General features: G+C 40.6%; 1 protein-coding gene across 8 annotated transcripts; it reads right to left on the bottom strand.

The window, feature by feature from the left end:
* Positions 1–1,954: 1,954 nt before the first annotated feature.
* frmpd2 (FERM and PDZ domain containing 2) lies at positions 1,955–26,837 on the bottom strand. 8 transcript variants are annotated; one of them, XM_085170696.1, is made up of 28 exons: positions 26,592–26,837; positions 21,585–21,709; positions 20,812–20,975; positions 20,490–20,555; positions 20,212–20,391; positions 20,023–20,098; positions 18,600–18,687; positions 18,157–18,313; positions 16,888–16,959; positions 16,384–16,558; positions 16,160–16,295; positions 15,934–16,072; positions 15,512–15,664; positions 15,202–15,387; positions 14,550–14,709; positions 14,224–14,416; positions 13,350–13,438; positions 13,060–13,149; positions 12,762–12,869; positions 12,365–12,481; positions 8,996–9,204; positions 8,768–8,845; positions 8,042–8,135; positions 4,401–4,486; positions 3,520–3,715; positions 2,849–3,063; positions 2,242–2,308; positions 1,955–2,161 (listed from the first exon to the last, which is right to left on the bottom strand). In XM_085170696.1, exons 2-28 carry the CDS (start codon positions 21,703–21,705, stop codon positions 2,124–2,126), a joined length of 3,453 nt encoding a protein of 1,150 aa, XP_085026822.1. In that variant the 5' UTR covers positions 21,706–21,709; positions 26,592–26,837; the 3' UTR covers positions 1,955–2,123. The 8 variants fall into 8 exon arrangements, with proteins under 8 accessions (XP_085026822.1, XP_085026824.1, XP_085026826.1 ...); XM_085170698.1 differs by having other exon boundaries at positions 13,060–13,140; XM_085170700.1 differs by having other exon boundaries at positions 8,996–9,183; positions 13,060–13,140.
* Positions 26,838–27,032: the final 195 nt, after the last annotated feature.

The following is a 27,032-nucleotide window of genomic DNA, read 5'->3' as shown; positions in this document are numbered from 1 at the left end:
AAAAAAAGAAGCAGTTAGTGGATCACAGAAATGCCTGATGACGGTTACGTCCCTCTGAATGAAAATATCCTGTTACTTCAAGAGGTTTGCTCCAGTCGTCTTCTTGTTTTGATGTCACCAAAATGTTTGCTGTGGAGAAAAATAAAACAAACCATAACCATTATGAACTAAGTCATAACACAAGACTCAATACTAGTGATCTCTGGTGCAAGGCAAAGACAGTGTTGTTACATGTAGCACAATGCTTCCACCTTGTGGATAAGATATGAACAAACACTTTAAGATCAGTGGGAGTTGATAGATCTCACAGTGGGGTATAGGCAGGAGAATTATGATGACGCGTGATAGCCAGTAGCAAGCTTCTGGTACAGTTTTGGTCAATGTTCTTATTTAAATTGGTTGGTTTTCTGGCACCAACCAAACTTTTAAGCATAGTCTAAAACTTTTAATAGGGTTGAGTGTGGGGCTTTTTAAAGGTCAATGTTAGTTTGCCTTATCCATTCCAAAACTGATGTGTGTTTGGGATCATTGTCCTGGTGGAAAACCCAATTGTGTGTAGTTTTCAACCACCCAGCTGTTGATTGGAGGAGGGGGAGATTGAAGAATGTGGAAGTAGTCCCCCACCTTCATTATCCCATTCACTTTTTTATGTGCCAGTACCATTGCACCAAAACAGCCGTGGAACATGATGATCGAACCACCATGCTTGACAGCTGGCGCACTGTTCTTATGTTTGAAGACCTCATTCAATATTCCTTAAACATACCTGTTGTCATTTTGACCAAATAACTTAATCTTTGTCTCATCTGATGATAAAAAATTTCCCCAGAAGGTGTTTGACTTTTTATCTGGGTAGCTGCAAATTTCAGTTAAGCTTGAAGGTGCAAATAAATGTAAAACTTGCTTCACTGTGAACATTGACACTGGTGTTCCAGCGTTTTCCAGTTCATGGCAGATGTTAAGTTTCTCTTAATTTTCTGTCATCTAGGGATTTGGATCTTCTTCCAGACAAAGTGGAAATAAATCTGAATAATGTGTGGTTGTGTACAGTTGTTTGAACCGATGATCTTAGAATCTGAACTTGTTTAAAAATGGTTGAGAGAAACCGTCCCAACCTGTGCAATGCTACAGTTCTCCCTTTTATTCACTGGGATGCCTGGAGTTTCCCATTGTTCTGAGTATTGGTTAATCCAATAAATGCTGTCAAACCTTTTTATGCTGGCAAGGAGAAACTACCAATAACAAGAAGTTAATAGATCTTGCTGAGTGAAATTATATGAGACATTATAGAACCTCCACCACTGCTTATTAAAATACTTCAGTGGGTGTATTTATATATTTGAGCGTGTTTGCACACTTTTAATCCTCTGTCGATGAGGAAAAATCCTAAATAAATTTAAACTTGTACTCTGATTCTTGTTTGTTTCTTTTTAATGACATTAAAGATGTATGCTTTTTAATCATTCCATTTTAAAAGCATTTTACAGAAATTATGTGCACAGTCTGGGTGTAACAATCTACATCAATAACATTATTATTTCTCATTATCCAGACACTCACCTATACATCAGATATTCTGTCCAGAAATAGCCGTACTGTGTCTCCAACATCTCTGCTCTTCTATCCCGTCTTTATTTCTTTGAAAAACAAAGATAAACTTTCATTATTAGTTAGAAGCACAGCCTCTTAATTTAATAAAAGTTACATTCCTTCATGTCATGGCACGTTATGTAAGATGTTAGTGTTAGCAACATTATGCCAAATTACAATGTTAGTTATGTAAGAGCAGTGTTTATCCCTGTGGACTATCAAACACGATTAAACAGACTTTCCAGTGTCTTTCTGACAGTGATAAAAAGTGACCGTGTAATCACATATGACAAAACTCCCACAGGCTTTTTATCACAGTGTTGCTGTCAAGTCACATCAGCTGACGCTGTGGAACATTCCTGACCTTTCTACAGTGTTGGAGTCCATTTATGAGATCAGCTTAATGTTCCTGTCAACTGATCAAAACAGCTTTATCGGCCGTTCTCCCTACAGTCTCCGTCGCCACCTCCTGCTTTGTTCTAAAGCACACGGTTGCTTCAGACGATGCCGGCGAAGCAAGACGATGAGGTCACTCATGAGCCAGCAAACTGATCAATTGTAGGAAGAATCCCTGGTAAACAGGCAGACAAGTGGGTGAAGTCGGTGCATGTAGAAACGTGTATGTGCGTGTGTGTCAGAGTGCGTATTTACCTGGTGGAGGACGACAGAGGGTCAGCTGGACTTCAGGTGGTGAAGTTTTGAAAAGCTTTAGCACCTTCTGCAGGATGAATAGTTGATAACAAACAAAAATGCATGCAGATATTTTTGAGATTTTAATCATCGTATATACTGCATAGAAACCAAGTTTCATACAGCTATATAAAATCCATCGTATCATAAGACTATATCTGATTTGAATGGAAGAAAATCAAAGCCCACTAACAAAACTAGCAAACACAGATGATTAAGCTTAAATGGACGGTTCACACCAAATTAACAAATCTTCCCTCTTGCCTGCAGTGCTGTTTATCCTACAGATTGTTTTGGTGTGAGCTGTCCACTTTTGTAGATATCAGCTGTAAAAATGTCAGCCTGCTCCTGAATATAACAGAACTAAATTGTACTTGCCTTGTGCTGCTCAAAGCACCAAAAAAGTACATTTGAAAAACTCAGCAGTGATGTCTCTTTCCAGTAATCATGACCCAGTTACTCAAAAAGATTCTCAAGTACATCTCAACGAACATCTACCACAAAATCTACAGCCCCGAGGATGAATTTGCATTTGCACTGCCTACTTTAATTTAGCATCTCCACATACTGGATAGGACAGCTCCTTGAGCGACTGGCCATTGATGGCCAGCAGGACATCTCCCTCCTGGATTCTGCCGCTCTGCTGAGCAGGCTGACCCGGGAAAAGCTGCTTTATCCGGACGAGGCTCCCAAAATCTCGGATGGGCGGGTCCAGCTCACACATCAAGAAGCTGAAGCCCAGCCCATTCTCATTCTTGATCAGAGTCACTTCCTTGGTGTTGTCTTTGAGGTCGAGGATATGGGCGGTAATGGGATAATGATAAGGTGAAGCATTGGAAGGTCAAAGGAGAAGAAGAAGGAAGATAGAAGAGTGTGTAGTAAATGCCTTCATTCAATAACGTCTCTGTTAATTCATGTTGCTTAAATGCTTACGAATATGTTACACCAACTCCTAAAAGTTCTCTTATTCACCTATTCCTTTTTCCTTTTTTTCCTCTCTGGAAGGATTATGTGATAGGCCAGTCTGAATCTGTATTGTTTGCTCTTCAGTCAAGTCACAGTGATGTCTCCTGTTTTCCCCACTACACCTTTTTGTGTAACAGTTTTTGTAAAGATAGTGGTCTAAAATCCCTCCTGACTAACTACATGAAACATCTCATTGATGTGCTTGCCATTAAGCATTTTGTATTCATTTTGTATTAATGTATTAATTTCTGAACCTGAGCTGAGGTGTCGTACCATCAGTAACAAAGCTGTACTCGTAGGGCCGATCAGATATCGTGTTTAAAGTAGTGCTCACAGATGAGGAGCTGTTGCATCTTAGCTGGCTGGTAGATGAACTCAGGCTCGAATTGGATACAGTGCTGCTGGTATCAGCAATAAGATAGACCCTGGGTAGGTTGACCAACTCCCTCTCCACAACCAAGGACACTACCTATGATAGAAGAAGACAGGACAAGATTGGGATTTGGTTAAAAAAAAAAAGGGGGGGGGGGGGGGGGCGGAGATAGGAGAGTAACAAAAGGAAAAATGTAAATGGATGGCCACGGTGGAACAGAATTCAGTTTGATATGAAGCAAAGAGATGAGACCAAAAACTGACAGGATAAATCCATTTGCAGCTGGACTGAAATGGAATTCATGTTGGATTTCTACCAATGTGGCTCAGTCTGGACGCTGTGCTCGCTCATATCTCATCTTCAAGTGTCTTTGCAGACACAATGACCACAGGACATAGCACTCAAATCCAGAATCATGGAAGTGAACTAAATCCATCTTTATACTATCAGGGTATTATAGTTGGCACCATGGACAGCAGCATAGACAGAGTGCAGTACCGGCACTTTAGTGAGAGATTATTTTAGACCTTACTTTAGATCGCTTGAGATCCAATAAAGTTACAAACTGTATCTAATACGACGGCAAATGATTTTCAGGAGTTTTTTTTAAGTCTGAGCACACAAATCTGATTCTATACTTTTGGATAGTTCATCATGCAGTAGTTGTTTCTCACATTGACATCCACAAATCCACATCATTAGTATGGCTAAATCATAAGTCACCATCAAATGCAGACACTGGTAATCCTTGGTCCCTTGTAGTTGCATTTCATTAATTTACCTCCCCAGTTTTACTCAAGCACTCCACAGCCTGCTGGTAGGTGAAGCCCTGGAAGTTAGTGCCGTCGATCTCCAACAGTCTGTCACCTGAAAATGAAAGAGTTAAGAAACAGTTAACTCTTACTATAACACTTCTTTTTACAATTACAAATGTGTGATATTGTAGTTTTGACTCCTTTGTGCCTCCGTGTTATTTGCTTTTGGGTTGTTGTTTTTTTTTATTTATTTGATTAAAGCATTAGGTTTTAGCATTGCTTGATTTAACACAGAGTGTAAGAGATGAGAGATGAGATAGCCTTTATTTGTCAGTTGCTCACAACCGAGATGACAGACCTTGCCGACCGTACATACAATACACAAACATCACATTGGGGAGACAGGTCAGGCTAGGTAGCAAGGGGGAAAAAAACATCGAAATGTGTAACACAAAAGGATAATACAGCAATGCACAGATATCAACACACCATAACACAATAAAACACAGACAAGTCAGAGCTCTTTTGAGCCAACCATCCCTTTAACGTTAACTAGTGATGACTTCATGAACTTCTTCACAAATAAAATTTTTATCATTAGAGAAAAAATTACCAATAATCATCCCACAGATGTAATATTATCTACAGCTACTCTTAGTTCCATTGATGTTAAGTTAGACTCTTTTTTTCCAATCGATCTTTCTGAGTTAACTTCAATAATTACTTCCTCCAAACCATCAACGTGTCTTTTAGACCCCATTCCTACAAAACTGCTCAAAGAAGTCCTGCCATTGATTAATTCTTCGATCTTATACAGTATATGATCAACCTATCTCTAATAATCGGCTATGTACCACAGGCCTTCAAGGTGGCTGCAGTTAAACCTTTACTCAAAAAGCCATCTCTAGACCCAGCAGTCTTAGCTAATTATAGGCCAATCTCCAACCTTCCTTTCATATCAAAAATCCTTGAAAGAGTAGTTGTCAAACAGCTAACAGATCATCTGCAGAGGAATGGTTTATTTGAAGAGTTTCAGTCAGGTTTCAGAGTTCATCACAGCACAGAAACAGCTTTAGTGAAGGTTACAAATGATCTTCTTATGGCCTCTGACAGTGGACTCATCTCTGTGCTTGTCCTTCTTGACCTTAGTGCAGCATTCGATACTGTTGACCATAATATCCTATTAGAGCGATTAGAACATGCTGTAGGTATTACAGGTATTGCACTGCAGTGGTTTGTATCATATCTATCTCATAGACTCCAATTTGTGCATGTAAATGGAGAGTCCTCTTCACACACTGAGGTTAATTATGGAGTTCCACAGGGTTCAGCGCTAGGACCAATTCTGTTTACATTATACATGCTTCCCCCTAGGCAGCATCATTAGAAGACATAGCATACATTTTCACTGCTATGCAGATGACACCCAGCTCTATCTGTCCATGAAGCCAGATAACACACACCAATTAGTTAAACTGCAGGAATGTCTTAAAGACATAAAGACTTGGATGGCCACTAACTTTCTGCTTCTTAACTCAGATAAAACTGAGGTCATTGTACTCAGCGCTGAAAAGCTTAGAAATATGGTATCTAACCAGATTCTTACTCTGGATGGCATTACCTTGGCCTCCAGTAACACTGTGAGGAACCTTGGAGTCATTTTTGACCAGGATATGTCCTTCAACGCACATATTAAACAAATATGTAAGACTGCGTTCTTCCATTTGCGCAACATCTCTAAAATTAGAAATATCCTGTCTCAGAGTGACGCTGAAAAACTAGTTCATGCATTTATTACTTCCAGGCTGGACTACTGCAATTCATTATTATCAGGATGTCCAAAAAACTCACTGAAAAGCCTTCAGTTAATCCAAAATGCTGCAGCAAGAGTACTGACAGGGACTAGAAAGAGAGAGCATATTTCTCCTGTTTTGGCTTCCCTTCATTGGCTTCCTGTTAAATCCAGAATTGAATTCAAAATCCTGCTCCTCACATACAAGGTCTTAAATAATCAGGCCCCATCTTATCTTAATGACCTTGTAGTACCATATCACCCTATTAGAGCACTTCGCTCCCGCTCTGCAGGCCTACTTGTTGAGTATTTAAAAGTAGAATGGGAGGGAGAGCCTTCAGTTTTCAGGCCCCTCTTCTGTGGAACCAGCTTCCAGTTTGGATTCGGGAGACAGACACTATCTCTACTTTTAAGATTAGGCTTAAAACTTTCCTTTTCGCTAAAGCATATAGTTAGGGCTGGACCAGGTGACCCTGAATCTTCCCTTAGTTATGCTGCAATAGATGTAGGCTGCCGGGGGATTCCCATGATGCATTGAGTTTTTCCTTTCCAGTCACCTTTCTCACTCACTATGTGTTAACAGACCTCTCTGTATTGAATCGTATCTGTTATTAATCTCTGTCTCTCTTCCACAGCATGTCTTTTATCCTGTCTTCCTTCTCTCACCCCAACCGGTCGCAGCAGATGGCCGCCCCTCCCTGAGCCTGGTTCTGCCGGAGGTTTCTTCCTGTTAAAAGGGAGTTTTTCCTTCCCACTGTCGCCAAAGTGCTTGCTCATAGGGGGTCATATGATTGTTGGGCTTTTCTCTGTATCTATGAAGCGCCTTGAGGCGACATTTGTTGTGATTTGGCGCTATATAAATAAAATTGAATTGAATTGAATTGAACAAGCAACATGGGAGAGTATTCCAGTGTGTACAGCTGATCTGGGAGCGCTGCAATCTTTGATTGCACCTCCAGTTGATCCGGTGTCCACATCGGATGGGAGGTAAGCAGGAGGCGTTGGATTTGGGGGAGGGAGGGTGATAGTGAGGGCGCATCAGTATCAGTATCAGTGTACATGTTTCGTGCGTGTGCATGTGTGTATCCCGTGTTCAGCTGAGAGAAAGTGTCACCACGCCCGGTTAAGCGAAGGTCAACGGTCTCCAGTGGACCCAGGTGGCCTTGAAGGAGGGACAAAGAGTTCTGACAACAATCCTGTTATCATGGGAAGAATTTGTTGTTCCAGTCAGCTTCAACCTTGGCAGGCCTTCAGCTGGCGCCAGGGGGGCCGCATGAGTGAAGATGGTGAATGTTTGGGTTTAGTGCGAACAACTGCATCCAATTTTTACAGTTGGTCTAATGTCCATCACTGGTCACCAATTATCTCAATTCCCGTTGTTCTTCTCCAAGATCTTATCCATATTGCATTCAAAACACAGTCTGAGTACTCACAGCCCTGCCATCGTCTATCATGTTGGCCAGCTTTATGGGATTTTGAACAGCTGTAGCCGCTTCTTGTTCTTCGATAAGCCAGCTCCAACCAGCCCGAACTCTGTTATCGTGGTTCCAAATTGGTAGATGTCGTTCAATGTCCTCCATCGAGAGTGTCGCCAGACACACGACGCAACCAACCATAGAGTATCCGGCAGCAAACGTCTCCACAGGACAATCGGGCTCTCTCAAGCCTAGCAGGGTGTCAATTCCATTACGGGAGTAGTTGATTAAATCCATAATTCTTTAGGTTTTAGAGAACAAGACTGGGAAACTCTTTGAGGGTTAGAGTTAGATGAGACTAGACAAATACATAGAAGCAGCAGCAGGGAAGATAAGGGAGGGAGAGGGAGAAAGATGCGTCCACCTCCTCCGAGAGCCAAAGAGCAAAAGAGTGTAATACCTATATGCAAACGTCCATCTCTCTCAGCAGCCCCTCCTGGAACAAGGCTCTTGATGTAGATTCCTCCATTAGGAAGGTTAGTGTTGATGCCACCCTAAACCATCATTAACAGAAGACCTTAGTTTAACTTGATGACAACATAGATATATTGATAATTATACTGTGATATACTGATAATAAAGTTGCTTAAAAAGGTTTATTTTGAATAAAATAGGAGAGCAACCTATGTGACAGATTCTCAGCATACTCCAGTCAATCTGGGTCAGTCTCTTTGCAATGGAGAACTCAACTCAGCTGACTGTCAACTGGTTGTATCCTAGTTATTTTCCTAAATCATCCATTCTGCGTGTTTTTATTGAAGAACATTTATTAGAGGAGCTTTCACTACAAAGTACTTTACAGTGTGGTATTGCTTTCTTTTCCAGTGCAGATCAGGTCAAGAAAGGTAACTCTCTCTAATCCTGTCAGACCATAGATGTTAATCAGATTGGCTGCAGTCTACTGCTGGAGATGAGCTGCTGTACTAATTGTCCTCCATGACTGTTAAGCCTAATGTTTTTAATCGAATTATTGCCTTCTTAACACATTAGTTAGATGCGTACAGGCTATTGAATGCTAATACCAAAAAAGCTATTTTCAAAATCTCAGTTTGTAGTCCACATCTTAAAAGTGGGCAATTTCCTGCCCAATCTGTTCATTCTATATTCATTCATGTCACAAACTTACAGATATGCTAATGCCCAGATTTCCTGATATCTTCCTGAGCTCCATGCTGATCTCTTCCGGCTTCACAGAACAGCTATCCTGAACATAACACAGACATTAACAACACAAAGTTCAAGCTTCGTCCTTACCTCACCTGAAGTATGCTTAAAGAAGGTTGTTAAACAGATATTTAGCAATTAACTGTGCAGAATTATCACAGTTTAAATCCCTAAACTGCTTGGATGTTACCTGTGTACTGAGAACTCGAACTTCAGGGGGGAAGTCTAGTTTCTTGCTGGTCTTTGGCGTCATCATGACTGACACAATCTCATCAAGGCTATCATCTCTCGATCGTCCATCTGTCATTAGTGTTGTCTGGGATATATATTTTCTCAACCCAGGAGAACGACAATTATTACTGCTGGGACTGATGGGAACTGTGGATAATGGCAGAGACACTGTAAGAAAGAGAAACAGTATTCAAAGAATCGTAAATGAAAATGTACAGGATAATTTTGCAACAGCAAAGATGGGGGTAGTGCAAAAACTTTTTAAACCCTACTTTAAGTGAAAAAAGTAGGGTTTTAAAAAAGTAGGGTTTTTTTTATTTATCTAAGCTAGCTAGTTGCTAGAGAGCATATGGGAGAAGGACGCAACCCATAACAACAATGCTCAGTGGCTATTGGACCAAAGAGCAGACCATGTCAACCTTCCTGAACAGGGTCCAGTGACCATCACAGTGGCATATATCCAAGAAAGGGTCCCAGTGTGAAGAATTACATCACTAGGCCCTGATATAATTCATGCCTACTGGCTGAAAAAGGCTGACTGCACTCCGTGAGCATCTGGCAGCACAAATGAACCAGCTGCTTGTAGATGAGAGGCCGTTAACTTGAGGCCGGACTGTCCTGATCTCCAAGGACCTCCAGAAGACAACGGACCCATCCAACTAGCAGCCAATAACCGGCCTCATTACCACATAGAAGCTCCTGTCAGGCATCTTAGCAGCTACGATGAACAGGCACATGGTTCAATAAATGAGCGGGACACAGAAAGGAATTGGCAGGAATACCAGAGAGGCAAAACATCAGCTACTGGTAGACCGAGCTGTCGCTCAAGACTGTAAGACCACCGCCTGGATTGACTACAAGAAAGCCTATGAGTCAATACCCCACACATGGATGCTGGAATGCCTAACTATACAAGATCAACAGGACCATGAGAGCCTTCATCAGGAACTAAATGGCAGCACTAATAATGGCAGCACAGTAGGGTTGGTCGATATAACGATATATATCGGATGACGATATAAAAACGTCTATCGTTTAATTTTACGCTATCGTTTGTTTCGTGGTGTCGCAAAATAAACTGTTTACGGCAATATTTTTTCATCGTTTTGATGGTCACTGTAGTGGCTATATTCATTTCTTAAAGCTCTCTCTTTCTCTTATACTTAATATAACCACACTACGGACGGACAAGCGCCTGTTTTTATGCGTTGTCATTAGCAACAACAACAGTAACAGCATCGCGTGTCCGCTTGTTTATGTTCCACATAAAACTTTCACAATAAAGCTCAAGATCCTGTTGAGACTTTTCAAAATAACTGAATCACATGAAAGAGTATGCAGAGTGTTTACAGATGAGAAGTAAAAAAGAGCCGCCAGGTGCTAAAAAATAAACCTTAGACTCAAACATTAGAACAGGCTTTTCCCCGCAGCACGCCGTGTAATAAATACTCACAAAGAAAAAGGCGGCCGTTACAACTTATGTCTAAAAATGTATCGTTTCATGCATCGGTTAAAACACTCGACTCCAGGTACATGACGCCCAGCTGGAAATACTTCACGCAAGTCGAGCTGCCTGAGATTCACAGAATTTACAGAAAATGTAAAATGTTTGTGATTTATATCGTTATCGGGACAATAGATGTCTTATATCGGGATATGAGATTTTGGTCATATCGCACAAATCAAATCAAAAGCACAGGAACAAAATCTCAGCACAAGAGCCATAGAGGCTGGGATCTACCACACCAGGCAAGACCCCAGGTGTGGGCTGTGTAATGCCCCACATGCCCCAAAGACAACCCAGCACATATCAGCAGGGTGCAAGATGCTAGCAGGCAGGGCATACATGGAACGCCATACCAAGTGACTGGCATAGTACACATAACATGTGTGCCATGTATGACCTGGAAGTCCCGAGGTCAAAATGGGTAGTCAAGAATGACAGAGCTAAGATCCTGTGAGACTTCCAGGTACAAACAGACAAACTGGTGATGGCTAACAAACCAGCCATGCTAGTGGTGGTCAAGGAGAGGAAGATGGCTGTAGTGGTAAATGTAGCTATACTGAGCGATAGCAAAATCAGGAAGAAGGAACACGAGAAGCTGGAGAAATACAAAGGCTGAGAGAAGAGCTCGAGAAGAAGTCGGGAGTGAAGGCAACAGTGGTCCCAATGGTAATCGGAGCCCCCTGTATTAAGTGCTTCTGTAGTCTCTTTTTGATAGCTAGGTCTATACAAGCTAGCACATGAACTGAAACCTGACTAGTAACAAAAGAAGTCTGTTGGGTACCAGTGTTGGCAACTCCTCAGTAAGGAAAATCGCTATTGGCTGTCCTAAAAGTCGCTAGAAGTCGCTAAATGATGTCATCACCTAATTTGCATAATTGGTCATGCTAATGTAATTGTAATCTATGTTGTTGGAGAGAGAAATAACATCGTGGATGAGACATAAAGTGAGTAAAAAACATCCTAAATGCATTTAGAATTTATTTAGAACTACAAATTAAATTTATTTTAGCAATTATTGTTTTTTTAATGTCACAATTCCAACCCTGCTCCTTTACCCGGGCTTGGACCGGCAAAAGTGACCCGAAATAGGCACTCTGGTGGAGTTACTTTGTGTGTGTGTTTATAAGTAGTTTTAAACCTTGTGATCAGCAAACAGCATAAGAGTAAAAGAGTAAAAGAAGAACTGATTGCGTTACAGCACCCGCTGCTTGTTGAGAGTAAAAGCGATATGCGCTTTCACGTCTTTTTTTAGCGACTTTTTTTAGAAAAAAGGGGGTCTGAAAACTTGCTAAATATAGCGACAAAGTCGCTAAGTTGGCAACACTGGTTGGGTACTTGCTAGTCTTGCAATCTGTCATCAAATCTGCTTGAAACTCTTGGACAGAGCAACAGTGGGCAGTTTCCCATTATAAATACTTATTTTTTCAACAAAATTAAACAGAATCTGCTTGAAAATAAAATTATTCATTTACATTGATCTGAGTCGTAAAATCTTAAAGTATACAAGCCATTTACGTAATCCTGTTTTATGTTTCTTTCTAAATGTAAGGCAAAGCAGAAAGAATGAAATGCTAACACATATTAACACTCTCAGCCTTAAGTCAAAATGGAGACTGCGGTTTTAAGCTTTTTATAGTGACAATGGAGGCTGGAAGGTGGAATCAACAAAAAACTGAAATGCTGCTAGCAGGCTAAAAGGTAGAAAAAATATAAAAAGCAGCTGAATCCTCAATATTACACATAAAAGTGGTCAAAGGTCACAAGTACTCAAGTATTATTACACACATACAGTAACCACACACACACATGCACACAAAGCACCTTTCGGCTGTGAGATAATAAGCTGCACCTCCTCTGGGCTGTTTTGCATGACCTCTGCTGCCTCGCTGAAGGTAACACCTTCCAGGCTGATGTGGTTCAGAGAGATCAGACGGCCACCTGTAGGCAAAGGTCATGGTGAAATTAAATGGTGCTAGTGTCCAGTGACAGTACATGTACAGACTACATGTGACCTCAAACACCCCATAGACACCTCAAGTGCCATCTTTGTCCTCCTTTCTTCTTACATGCTACATATTCTCTGCATCATTTTTCTTAGAATAAAAGACGATGCTGGATGAAACAGTCAGCATAATATATTGGAATCCGTTTTTCTTCTTTCTAAGTGTTTTATGTGGTATTACTTAACTTTAAGTAAAATATCCACATGAGTCCATACCAGCTCTAATGCGTCCATCTTTATCAGCAGGTCCACCAGGCACAATAGAGGCTACAAAGATGCCCAAATCATAACGCCCTACTGTGTCCTCGCCAACTATTACTATACCTGTAAAAACATATGATGAACAGAGAGTTTGTTGGGTTGAACAGATTCCAGAGGAACCGTCACACATATTTATACAGAATAGTAGTAATATGTAGCAGAAATGGCACAGTGATTGTATCTAACATGTATTAGTTATGTCCAGCTGGTTCTGAAAACAGCATTTTATATATACAAAGTGAGTTTAGCTTACCTAGGCCAAGCTTTGGGTCTTTCTTTAAGGAAACACATATCACTTCTCTCTCAGATGGTGTCCCCAGTTTAGTTGGAGTTTCTACAAAAAAAATGTAGTTTAACAGTAGAGTTAACATGTGGGAAAAGCAGCTGTGTTTCAATGACTTGATGATGGAGCATTGAATCACAAGGCAACCAACCAGAATTAAACGTTTTTAAGATGCTGCTCTATCATAAGAGTACTTGGTGTAAACCACCTGTCATGTGTCGGTTAAAGTGGCTGAAAGTGTGTTTGGTTATATAGTGTACCTCGGGCTGCTGGCGAACCACAAGGGGCTTCAGATCCACTCCTCTGAGAGCACGATGGTGAGAGCATACCACTGCTGCTGCACTGACTGCTAGAGCAAGCATTAAATAAGAAACACAAAGCACAAAAAAATTACCCGTGGTAACTTCATGAAAGCTTTAATATCTTTCCTCTTCTATTCACCTGTCTAGTACACCTTTATAAAAATAATAATCTAGATAAGGATTACATAACTGCAGGAGAATCACTGACATTCTCACGAAAGTATGGGCCATAAAAGCCAATTGCTTCTCTGTCGTTGCTACAGTTATGAGATAAAAAGCTGATGACCCAAAACATTACGACCACCACTAGTTGGTATTCACGTTGCACTACCAGCACAGCTCTCACAAACCAAAGCATGGATTTCTGAAGCAGTCCTGTAGCATTAGGCATCAACACGACAGCAGCAGATCCTTTAAGTCCTGTAAGGCGTGACTTGGATCAGCATTCTTCCAGCACACCCCCCAGCATGCTCTCTCCAGTTGGAGGTTTGTCAATGCCCTAGGTATCGCTGCCTGTAAGTACTCACCACAAGCCTTGCTGTTTCAGAGATGATCCAACCCAAGTGGCTGGCAGCAACCAGTTGGTTCTTGTCAAAGTTACTCAGCTCTTAACACCTGCCCATTTCTGCTGCATCCAACACATTTCCTACAAGAACCAACTGTTCACTTATCATCTAATATATATATATATATCCGTCACCTCGACATGCACAGATGCTACAACACGATCAGTGTTCCCTAAGTGGTCATAATGATTTGGTTCATCTGTAAATTGAATGTTCAGTGCGGGAAACAGTGTTATGCTTGTAAAAACCGCTGGAAAACAAAGTACCTTTGCTCGTTGAGGCGCTGCTGTTTTATGCGGGCCTCGATCTTGGCTGTGACATCATCATACAGCTTGGTCATGGACTCATTCTGAGGCGTGGTCAGACCGCTGTCATCCTGAGGGGTCTCAGAACATGAGGAAGACTTAAGCTGGCTGCTCTGAGCACGGCACACTGCTGCGTACTGCACAATGTTGTCCTCTGGAGAACAAAGAGGCAGAAGTCCTCTTTAGTATTTGGACAGCAGAGTAGACTTTATGGTTGTGTTTTTGTTAGTTTCTTCTGAGATTGGTGTATTTCTTCACTGAGACAGAGTAACACTGAAATAACTAACCTGACACCAGGCTGTGGCTTAGCTGACGGGAGTTCATCTCATTGTTAAACTTGTGCTGCGCTGAACAAAGGTTACAAAGGTATTTGGCTATCTTCGACCTCTCCGTGATGAACGTGTGCTTCTTCTTGCTGCCCCGGCACTCTACTACAAATTTATGCTTCTGCGGAAAAAACAAAGGAAAATTTTCTAGACCATGAAAGGAAACCGTGTGTCACTCCCATAGACTGTATAAAACATGGAGGAAGCTTCCAAGTCTCATTCCTAATCAGCAGAAGGCAACTACTCTGGCTGCAAAGAGATGTCTGGTTGTGTGGAAGTCTATGGGCAAATGGCCCTAAGCTCCTTTGATTCATGCTCTCAGTAAATATTTTTCTGCTAGGTTTACGGTCTTAATGACTAGTGTGAAGTATTATGAAAGTACTTTTTGAATTCCATTACTCTCCAGAAGGATAACTCAACAGGGTGAGCTTAAGGCCCGGCCAACTTTGTGATGGACAAGCAGCTACCATGAAAGAGTATGGTTTCAAAGACCTAATACGGTGATAGCCAGAACTTATTGAGACTTAAGAATAGCTTAGCAAACAACAGCTCCATCCTTTACACAGAGTTTATGATCACTACCAACCAATGGCGAAACCATTACTTCACTCACATAAGACGAGATGGTTGCTGTTTCCCTCCAGTAGAAAGTCTGAGCAGTGGATCTGCTGCCATCTTTCACCTCATAGACGATAACACCTTTGGCACAAACCCCAAGAATAATCTCTCCGTCTGAAGGCTTTTTCTCCCGTGTCACACGGTGGAACGAAACGCCGTACTCAGGCAATTGTTGACACACCTAAGAAAACACAAAGCGGTAACCACCATTTCTGTGAGACTAACAGTGGTCACAGCTATGAAGATATAGTAAAACACACTGCATCATTATTTAAATATTGTCACAATAAAGACAGGTTTGATACCTTTAGAAATTCAAGTTCTGATTCGTCGGTGAGCATTTGAGCATTGTTGGTGTGAAGTTGCAACAGCTCCCCCTGAATGTAAGGCAAGGCACATTTCTCCAACACGCTCTTGGAGACATACTGATCAGGGCGGTAGTAGCCCCTACCATATACCTGCAAACAACACCAGATAACAGACTTATGTTAATGCTATTCAAATAATTTCTGAACAGAATTAAAGGATAATGACATCATCAAGATCAAAAGCTAAACAATAATAATCAAAATATTCACCCCAAACTAAGGGTATGATGGATAAGCAGGATCTATAGAAGCACTCTACCTGGATTCCAGCTTGATCCAATCTATATATGAGTTACTAACTAACTATAGTGACGGCATATAACTATATTCTAACTATAGTTTAGCTTCAGGTACAGAACCTCAGGCATGGAGTCTCCATACTCCGTCTGCAGGGCCAGACCTCCTAGGTACAGAGCAGTCTCCTCATGACAGGACAGCCTGTCCTCCAAAAGATCTCTCCTAAGCTGGAGGTAATACTGGTGTCGGGACTGTTTGTGCCTGATGGAGAAGATCACACACACTCAAAAGTTTCTCCCTTAAACTAGGGCTTTTGGCAATAATCGAACATGGGGAAAAACAACATACAAAAGAAGAGAAATGTCGTTGATGAAGAATTTGACCCTGAAGAAAAGGACAAAGGTGGCAGTAGGCACTTTTTTCCAGCTATCTGGAGCAACTTTAGAAATCTTGGTATCATTGTCCACAAAGAAAAACTCATTATCTGACCAGAGAAGAGAGAAAAGAAAAAAACTTTAGTGACTTGATAACGTATCAGTTACAGCATACCCGCACCACACAAAAACGTTTACCATCAATGTAAGCAAGGCCGAAGTAGAAATGCTCCACAAGGTTGAAGTGAGCCACAATCATGTCGAAGACGTCTCCTCCTCTGGATTTCACCTCGCACCTGACAAGGATGCTCTGGCCATTCGGCATTACAACACTCAGCTCTCTTTGAGTGGTAGGAGATTTCCCTTTCTTTGACTGCAAAAATAGAAGTTAGAGAATATCGGATTTTTATCTGTCTAATTAATCTAACAGGACTGACGGGTCAATTTTGGTTGTAGATGAACAAAATAGATTATGAAAGATATAATTTTTTAGATGAATAGACAAAATATTCATTCTGCAAAATATTACTCTTCAGAATTCTATAATGGATAGTTTGAAACTAAACTGATTAATATTCCATTCAACCAGAGACCAATGCAACTGAGGAAAGCACATCAAAACTTGAGTAAACACATTTAGCAGTATTCTAGTATTGTGTGTCCTTGAAAGTAAATCTCCTAAAATATCAGGACTGTACTCACCACAATGGATCCAGGAAGTTCCAAGACAACCAGCGGCTCATCCAGCACTCTAATAAACTCAGGACCCATGTCCTGCAACACACAGGAAAATGGAGAGGAAAATATAGTGTCTGCCAAATTTGTTGGTCTAGTGATTTCAAAACAATTTAAATCCAATATTTCACATCTCTGCCACTTTACAGATTTCTGATGTGAAAAGTGACACTTCAGAGGCCTTCATACATAATTTTGTGTTGGGTCTTTGGTTTGCAAAGTGTGTTTAGAAGTATTTAAACCTTTTATTTAACTAAAAGTTATAATCATTAAGTAGCTCAATAGTGCATAAGCTGCATAATCAAGATATATTTAAAGCACCTTAAGTAAGAATACTCATTACATCGAATGGCACTTTTCAGAAACATATACATATTACTGGATCATAAGTATTAATCCATTGTTGCTTGTATATCTCTTTAATTTTCTACGTGTTTATCATTCTTATTATTTGTATTTGGTTTTGTGGTTTATCTCTAATAATGTTCAGCTATAAAATAATAAGTACCCTTTAAGGTAAAGGGTACAAAGCATGACATTTGTAATGAAAACGTAAAAGCAGAAAGTGGCACAACAAATACAAAATACAAGTATAAATACAAATGTATTAAATTTAAACTTTATTAAAGTAGCTGGGACATGGGGGAGCTATGGTACCTTGTAGATACGCCACTGGAGGGTTGTGCAACTGACAATTTTACTGTGTGATCGTGGTACACACAGGAAGTGGTGTCCTACTCAATTTGTTAAGGGAAAAAAGTCTGGATGGCGGCATATGTTGCTCCAAATCCTTATCCCTGTAACCCTTGTTCCTTCTCTAACCTATGCTAACAGAATATCCCATATTATTTTAATTTTTTTACTTTTGAAGACTGTTTTCTTGAGTCTTTGCAATCAGTGAACAAAAGAAACAAACTATAGCTAAAACTGAAAAATGTTCTCATTGTTAAAAATTTTACCTACTTTGTCTTTCACAGACTGGTGAACTCTTCACCGTCAGCTTCGAAAGGACCTTGTTTATCTTGGGTGCTTCTTTAAGGTCAGTTATGTTTCTGATTCTGATCAATCTAACAATCAGAACCTGTTTAAGTCTGAAATCCATTTAAAAAGACCATATTTCCCAATGTGTTGTAGTAATAACTAAATATATAGATGATTCACAAATTACATACATTATCACAATTATTTTGGGAAACATTATACTATACTATAATATAATGTCACAAATGCACTCACCTTTACTTTCTTATCATTCAGACTCATTGAGGAGTCAAACTGTGTGAGGGATCTTGAGTTGGCATTTCGATTACCATCCATATAAGGACTACCGGGGCTGCGGTTCAGCTGCTGCCAACTGCCGTACCTCTCTATTTGCCGGCCTCCCAAGGGAATCCTGGGGAAAATTAGATTTCCATTCTCAGTCTGATGGCAGGTGAGATCCGTCACTCATGAGATGATAGCTTGTGCACACAGGAGTAACATTTTGATGGAACTAGCTTTGTTAAACACTCCTTTGGGATTTGACAACTCTGCATGGTTTCTATGTCTTTTTTAGTTATTTTACCACACCTTATTTAAGAAAATACATTTAACTGAACGTGCCCACCCGTGACGCAAACAAAATAGGATTTAAAATGTGGCAGAAAGCTGTTATAAGATGTGTAAAACACATTTCATACCCTGTGGCATTAGCTGAATAAGATACCCCCGAGAATGTTCCGGACATCTTCTTCTTCAGCGACCATGTTGAGTTACTAAAAGAGCTCCCTGAAAAATAAGCATGTATGTCACATAAAAGCTGAATATTATTTTTTAAAATATGCTTCTTAGCTTTCTTGCAGGGTAAAGACTGATACCACTCATGTCTAGCATGTAGTTAGCTTAGCATATTAGCTTAGCCTAGAAGCAGGGACAAGCTCTGTCCACGGATGATGAGACTTCTGTGGCTCATTAATAAACACATTTTATATCAAAATCTATACTTTATCTATGCTTTAAAAAAATCTCAACTTTTGTTGGTTTTAAAGAATAATGTAGTTAGATTTACTGAACAAATTAGGTTTTCTTCAGTTGAGTCATTTGTGTTGTTTCACCAGCAGAAGAGAATGGATGCATGGATGGAGGTTATGTAAAGGTTAGACTGTGTTTTACTCAAGAAACTTATGACCCACCTGTGCAGGCTTGCTCTTATTTATTTTTATCTCTTTGTACTATTTTAATTTGGTGTATACTTACTTCTGTACTGTAAAGCACTTTGTGAATTCTGCTCTTAAAAAGCACTATATAAAAAAACCTTACTTACTCTAAAATGTTAAACTGATTTACTGAAAAGCCATTGAGTTAACCAGCCACAGTATTCTGCTGAAATAACACAAATGACTCAAGTAAATTTATACTGTTGCTTGGGAGTTACTTAACACAGTTATGTGTCTCTAGGACAGTAAGAAAGGGGATTTCCTTCAGGGGGCCCCGAAGGAACAACATAACTTATACTAGTATAACATTCTCTCTTTTGTTTACTTTAATATTTAGCATAAGTTAACTGAGCAAGCAGAGCAGTGCACACAGTCAGGAGTCAAAATTGGGACACTGGCACTTGACAGCTAGCAAGCTGAAAGAACGTAGAATGACACAAATCAGTGAGAAATGACAAAACTCTTAGTGTAACACAGAAAATGTTAGAGAAAAGTGGGACAGACCACAAAACATGACTCATCTGAAGAGTACCTGTCCTATCAGTGCCACTAGAGGAGTATTGGTTCAGCACCAATCAGCACTATAGTTAGGACTGACATCATTCTCATGCTATTGTAAAGCATTGTTAGGTAGTGTACTTTGACCAGACCTTTGACAATCAACATTAAACTCTTTTTTTCCACTTCAGACAAAGTGCTAACTGATGAAAGACCTGCTTTCCCCCTATTAGGTGGGCCTCAACTAGATCTACACTTTCACTAATGAGCACTAATGAACTATACCTGCTGATTGCAGCAGCTTTACATTTAATATACAGACATGAAAGTGCTATTGTTTTTCTAATGCTTTAAGCTAATAAGACTTTTCAGAAACATTATATTTTGACAATTAGAAGCACTTTCTTACTGTGTAATCTGTCCCGGACCACTTGACTGCGGTCTGTTAGCTGGGATCCATTATCAGCCATGGAGACATGATCAGCCTTTAAAGAAATCATTGTCAAACTCAAGGAAACAGAGTTATCACAAAATCAAAACCAGACATGATCTCAGCTAACCAGCGGAGCTTCAACCTAACCACTTAACCACTACTCACCGAGTTTCTGTAAACATCCTCCACCAGCTGCCTAATGAGACGCTCTGCAGGAGGAAGCATTGAAGCCTTGTGGTGTAGCTCACAGGTTTCCAGCACCGTTAGCAGGTCCGTCCTTCTCAACATCATGTCCTCGCACATGCTCAGTAGCAAACCTTCCAGCTCAGCACTTATTTGGACTGGCTGGGGAGAAAAATACAGAAGAAAAGCAAAATGAATGGCACGCAAGTGCTAAGAATAAAGAAGAATGAGATTACGGAAAGATATAAGAGGAGGAGTACCTGGTTGTGAGGTAGGTGATAGTCAACACACCAATAAAGAGTCATCCCCAGTGAGTATACAACCATCTGAAGAGTAGATACACACCAAATACGTGACTACTAAATGAGTTAACCTGAGATTTCATTGTTATCTACAATTTTAATCCTACGAGGTATCATGCATGATTTCCAATTATGTTTTTTCTTTTGGTCAGTGCAAGATTTTCCGAATTTAGTCAGCTGCATATTTAGCAAATTGCCCACAGCTGTGCTTGTGGAACATCTGTTTTTCAGAACAAGCACGCACTGCAATATAAAAGACCTCAAAGTAACAACAACACACCTTTTCGACTGCAGTCCTCGAGGAGGCGGTGTGACCCTGCTGGACTTCAGGGGCTGTGAAGGAGGCCACGTCTTCATTTCGAGCACAGCTTTTGAAGGCCAGACTCCCGTTGGCTGAGAGCAGCACTGAGCCTGGGCTCAGCACGCTGCACATGTTGCCTGAACCTAAACGGAGAGCACACCACAAGCTTGTCACCAGCTCGAGAGATTTGATAAAAAGAGATTTTTTTGAATAAGAGCATGCTTTCAGCCATAGTGTGTTAGTTATTGAACATTACTTTTGGACTAGAGAAAGAATATCAGAGATACTAAATGTAACTTTCAGATCTGAAAAGGGGGTCAACGAGAAGGTGACTTCTTTGGGTTCAGGGGGCCCTCAGTTTAAAACATCAATAAACTTTCATGTATGGAAGCATTTACAGTCTTGGTTGCTAGTTTCTGGTCCTAATAATTACATCATGATTTTCATTTTGTACATTATGAGCTCCCTTAGCATCAAAAGAAAGAAAAAGTAGGATGCACTGTACATCTGCCTTAACTTCTAACTGACAAATAGTTAGTCTATGACTATGAGTTGTCCCCTGGTTTCTTTAATCATCTACATCGACCTTTTCACATTGAAAACACCATGGCAAAGGTGAAAGGTTTCAAAATGGGACCTCATACACTAATGAGTACAGTGGCTATATCCATCTTTATTGTACAGTCTATGTTTTAAATCAAGCCCTGTCCTTAAACAGTTGTGAAACTGGGAAGGTGATGAAGGAAGGTTACCTTTTTTGGAGATTTCGAGTAAGGCATCTGTGGTGGCAAGAAGCAGACACCAGACCTCATCCTCATCCAGCGGTGAGCCCCGGGCCTCCAAAACCTCTGCCAGGGTCACAAACGTACCCATACTTCTGGGATACACAAGCAAAAGAGACAAACCCAAAGCACCCCATTACCAAATTTTTTATTTTATTGCAAGAGAATAAGGCTCTTTGTTTCCTTATGTTACAACGTAAAAGTTCAGATGTTCATCTACACTACATTTTGTAAAATAGACTCAATTTAGATGAAATACTCAATCAAATGCCATCGAAGCTTTCTGAAAGTTGATTTTTCCTTTTTTGTGTCAATAGAATTTAATTTAAATGAAAGCTCTTGTGACAAGCGCTTAGCATATTTTCTTAACAAATCATACTGATATGCACGTCTGAAGATTAAATGAAAGATAAGGAAACAGAAAACGTTAGATGTTGCAAGTGTATTTTTGAATCAGTTTCTTTATCAGCGCTAACTAAGAGCCTGCTGAGCAAAGCATGGTGATCAGCACATTTAAAGCACTTATGTGCTTAGGTTAAAGGATTTCTGAAGTGCTAAATTACCTTGAGAAGCTTCCAGTAAGTGAAAACATCCGGTGTACTGAGCAGCAACATGTAACACGGCTTATTGCTCATCACTATTATCATTTTCCAATCCTATAAATTTAATATATGTATTTTAAACAATACATACTTAATACAGTTCAGGAAGATATGCAGGATGGGTCACAACTGAACACATTAAAATGCAATAATCCTTGATTTTTACCTGCTTATATTTACTTTAACATTGGCTTTAAAGTTCCTAAATGTTATAAAATCATATAAAATACATTTTGAGGAAGTGGGATTTCTTAAAGGAAAAAGTTGGCATTACTAGAAGAAGTGCTAGAAAGGCTTTCTTTCCGTTAACAGCCAGAAAAAAGGCAAAGCTTTTGTTCTTGGACTCGATCAGAACAGCCCTGCATGACTCACTGTTGAAAAAAATGCATCTTATGCTGGGTATTACTGTAGCCCCTCAGTCTTTTTATCTCCTCTCACTTTAAGACCGCCTGTCCTAAAAAGCAATCTTCTTCTGATTGGCTGCCTGTCAGGAGGGTGGGGCTCTCAGCATCTCTCCCTGACATCACACAGACTCAAGAGCAGAAAAAAACTGTCTGAACTTGAACCTTTAGTGCTGTCTGAAGCCTGAGCTTATGACTTACAGGGATTACATTATTATTACATTATTTGAAACTTTGGCTATTGTAACAATACGCCATATGTATATGACAGAATTTAAGGGAAAGTACAAAACTGATTATACACAAAAAACTTTTTACAAAAAACTTATCATCATCAGCAACAATAAACCTGTCAACAAACTTTGTAGCAAATAACAAGACGAAGGAGAAAACTAAGTTACTATTTCTTTATAGTACAGGGAATATAACAAGCTGTAATGTAACCAGATTAACAACCTAAGACATTTACACAATTTAGTAACATTAATAACTTATAAGGTTTCCTGGTTTGTTGCCACTGCAGTATAATGAAGGAATAAAAGCGGAGGCATGGAAAGTTGTCGAGGCTTTATATATTGTTTTCACGCTGGTGTCTTTAATTTACTATATTTATTCATTCAGTTTATTTTTAGATTGTGCTGGTGGCAGGTTCTTTGGTTGGACAGAACTAAAGTTTGGCATGCAGTTTATTCCATGACCTTCCTGACACACGAACAGCATTAAAACAGTGACAGAAAGCAGACAAGCTTACTGTGCCGAGCCTGGCAACATGATCAATTGCCAAGTAACCCAAGCTCTGTTAATCAGGTTACGTGTGCTTTGATTTAATTCAAGATGACCTAGGGTCAGGCGTCGACGTCTTTAATAGACATGTTTCTTACAACATGTCTATTAAAGCCAGGGCGGTATCCCAGTCATCCACCGTGCACAATACCAGTAACAACTGGAGAACTGAAGAAGCTTAATGGAACGCAACGAAAATACCTTGCAATGCAAGTCATGTCAAGAAAATTCAGAGCTGAACACGGCTTATTGTTCATCGCCACTGTCATTTTCCATCCCTATTCTCGAGATAAGGCAATGCTGAGTTTCAAACGATCATCTAGGCAGCTCTTAAGGCCCTTTGCAGACACGATTCAAATAAGTTTGGGCTGTAAAAGGAAATAAATGATGCAGGACTTTTATTGTACATTGCTTCTTTACTGCAAATTAAGCACTTTTTTTTAGCATGCTGTTCTCTCCCTGCTGACCACTGCAAAGCCATGCCCAGGTAACGTATTTGTCAGGCAGCCACTGCCTCACACTTGACCTTTTGGAAGTCAAGGGTGGGTGTTGCTTAGTGATCATGTATAGGCGTGATTGGGGATCAAGCTGTCGGTCCTCAAGTGTATACATAACATAACTGAAATTCTTGCTTTCTGCAGTGAATGGTGCACTTTTTCAGATTTACAGTGGGGCAAAAAAGTATTTAGTCAGCCACCGATTGTGAAAGTTCCCCCACTTAAAATGATGACAGAGGTCAGTAATTTGCACCAGAGGTACACTTCAACTGTGAGAGACAGAATGTGAAAAAAAAATCCATGAATTCACATGGTAGGATTTGTAAAGAATTTATTCGTAAATCAGGGTGGAAAATAAGTATTTGGTCACCTCAAACAAGGAAAATCCCTGGCTCTCACAGACCTGTAACGTCTTCTGTAAGAAGCTTTTCTGTCCCCCACTCGTTACCTGTATGAATGGCACCTGTTTGACCTCATCATCTGTATAAAAGACACCTGTCCACAGCCTCAACCAGTCAGACTCCAAACTCCGCCATGGCCAAGACCAAAGAGCTTTCGAAGGACACCAGGAAAAGAATTGTAGACCTGCACCAGACTGGGAAGAGTGAATCTACAATAGGCAAGCAGCTTGGTGTGAAAAAATCAACTGTGGGAGCAATCATCAGAAAATGGAAGACATACAAGACCACTGATAATCTCCCTCGATCTGGGGCTCCACGCAAGATCTCATCCCGTGGGGTCAAAATGATCATGAGAACGGTGAGCAAAGATCCCAGAACCACACGGGGGGACCTGGTGAATGACCTGCAGAGAGCTGGGACCAAAGTAACAAAGGTCACCATCAGTAACACACTACAACGGCAGGGAATCAAATCCCGCAGTGCCAGACGTGTTCCGCTGCTGAAGCCAGTGCATGTCCAGGCCCGTCTGAAGTTTGCCACAGAGCACATGGATGATACAGCAGAGGATTGGGAGAATGTCATGTGGTCAGATGAAACCAAAGTAGAACTTTTTGGTATAAACTCAACTCGTCGTGTTTGGAGGAAGAAGAATACTGAGTTGCATCCCAAGAACACCATACCTACTGTGAAGCATGGGGGTGGAAACATCATGCTATGGGGCTGTTTTTCTGCCAAGGGGACAGGACGACTGATCCGTGTTAAGGACAGAATGAATGGGGCCAAGTATCGTGAGATTTTGAGCCAAAACCTCCTTCCATCAGTGAGAACTTTGAAGATGAAACGAGGCTGGGTCTTCCAACATGACAATGATCCAAAACACACCGCCCGGGCAACAAAGGAGTGGCTCCGTAAGAAGCATTTGAAAGTCCTGGAGTGGCCTAGCCAGTCTCCAGACCTCAACCCCATAGAAAATCTGTGGCGGGAGTTGAAAGTCCGTGTTGCTCGGCGACAGCCCCAAAACATCACTGCTCTTGAGAAGATCTGCATGGAGGAATGGGCCAAAATACCAGCTACTGTGTGTGCAAACCTGGTAAAGACCTGTAGTAAACGTTTGACCTCTGGTATTGCCAACAAAGGTTATGTTACAAAGTATTGAGTTGTATTTTTGTTATTGACCAAATACTTATTTTCCACCCTGATTTACGAATAAATTCTTTACAAATCCTACCATGTGAATTCATGGATTTTTTTTTTCACATTCTGTCTCTCACAGTTGAAGTGTACCTCTGGTGCAAATTACTGACCTCTGTCATCATTTTAAGTGGGGGAACTTGCACAATCGGTGGCTGACTAAATACTTTTTTGCCCCACTGTATGTAGAACTAACGTGTTTATTTCTTTAAATAATGTCGGTTTTTCTGTTTATTTCTTCAAAGATTTACTTAACCAAACTAGCTTACTCCATTGGGGTGGCTGTAGCTGAGGAGGTAGAGCGCTAATCAGAGGGTTGTGGGTTTGCATGCCAAATATTCTCGGGTAAGATACTAACCTCAAGTTGCTTTCAGATGCATCAATCAGGGTATGAATGTAAGATGTTAGTGCTCTGAGTGTATTGTAGAAAAGCGCTTTATAAGACTCAGTCCATTTACCATTATGTAGCACTTCTGTTATTCAGCTTCTTCCAACATGTTTGCAAACCTATACTTTCAAAGTAGTTTTACCCAACACTGAAAATACCTTCAATGAAAAGCCCTCTTTTTTTAAGATGTTTTTATTGGCATGCAGACACATTTGTTGACACAAATAACAGCAAAGTACAACAGTTGATTTAAAAATCACAGCTCCAAATAAAACCTCCTGCAGAGAAAGTAAGTCACTGCAGTGCTGACATAAATGACAAAAGTCACAGTCTTTCTCTTCACACAGAGCACATGATGAATGACTTCAGTTGCTCTGTGTCACTTACACACAAACAGATAAAAATGAAGGCGGCTCAGTAAAATACTCCCGTTTTTCTTATTAATAAGCTGTATCTCACTCGCTGTGTGTGGGATTGAAATGGGTGTTTTCTGCCTTCCTCAACCGCTCCCTGTTCTGCAAACTTACCAGGACTGTTCTAGAAAAGAGAGTGAGTAGCTATAGCAGCTGACACGAAGGATAAAGTACAAAACATGCCGACTTTTGGTGACAAACTGTGTGACTGTACGCAAACACACACTTTTACACTTTGTCGGATGAGCGCTGCTCAGGCTATAAACGATAAAACCTGCATTCCACACATTATGGGGCCTACCTTATTTCATCCAGTATCTGGAGAGATTCTTCTTAAGTTCCTTTCTCTGAACCTAATCCTTCCTCCTCTTATGCATCCCTTGTTGCCGTTCCACCCACCTCTCCCTCATCCCGGCGCTCCCGTCTGGCAGCTCGTCATACCCCAGTCATCTCCTCATCACAAGAAAAAGAACCCATAGCTCAAATTTCCCCTGTGCTTGCGTCTAATGACGTGGCCCTTTTCCCTTATTTTCTACTATTTTTAGACCGGGGAAACTAAGAACATAATTGGATTTGCAGGGCAAGCTAACAACAGATGGGGCAGCAAAGCACCAATCCATTGTAGGCAGCACTGTGTTAATCTGATGCTTCAACTACTAGTGACACATTAGGTTAAAGCAGGAATAACCACAGTGTCTTCATGCAGCTACTGACAGCTTCATGTGACTTCTCTAAAAGTGAT

This window comes from Neolamprologus multifasciatus, chromosome 8, assembly GCF_963576455.1.
Source record: "Neolamprologus multifasciatus chromosome 8, fNeoMul1.2, whole genome shotgun sequence".
Taxonomy (NCBI): domain Eukaryota; kingdom Metazoa; phylum Chordata; class Actinopteri; order Cichliformes; family Cichlidae; genus Neolamprologus; species Neolamprologus multifasciatus.
The sequence above is the reverse complement of the archived record's forward strand: the minus strand, read 5'-3'. Positions and strand labels throughout refer to the sequence as shown.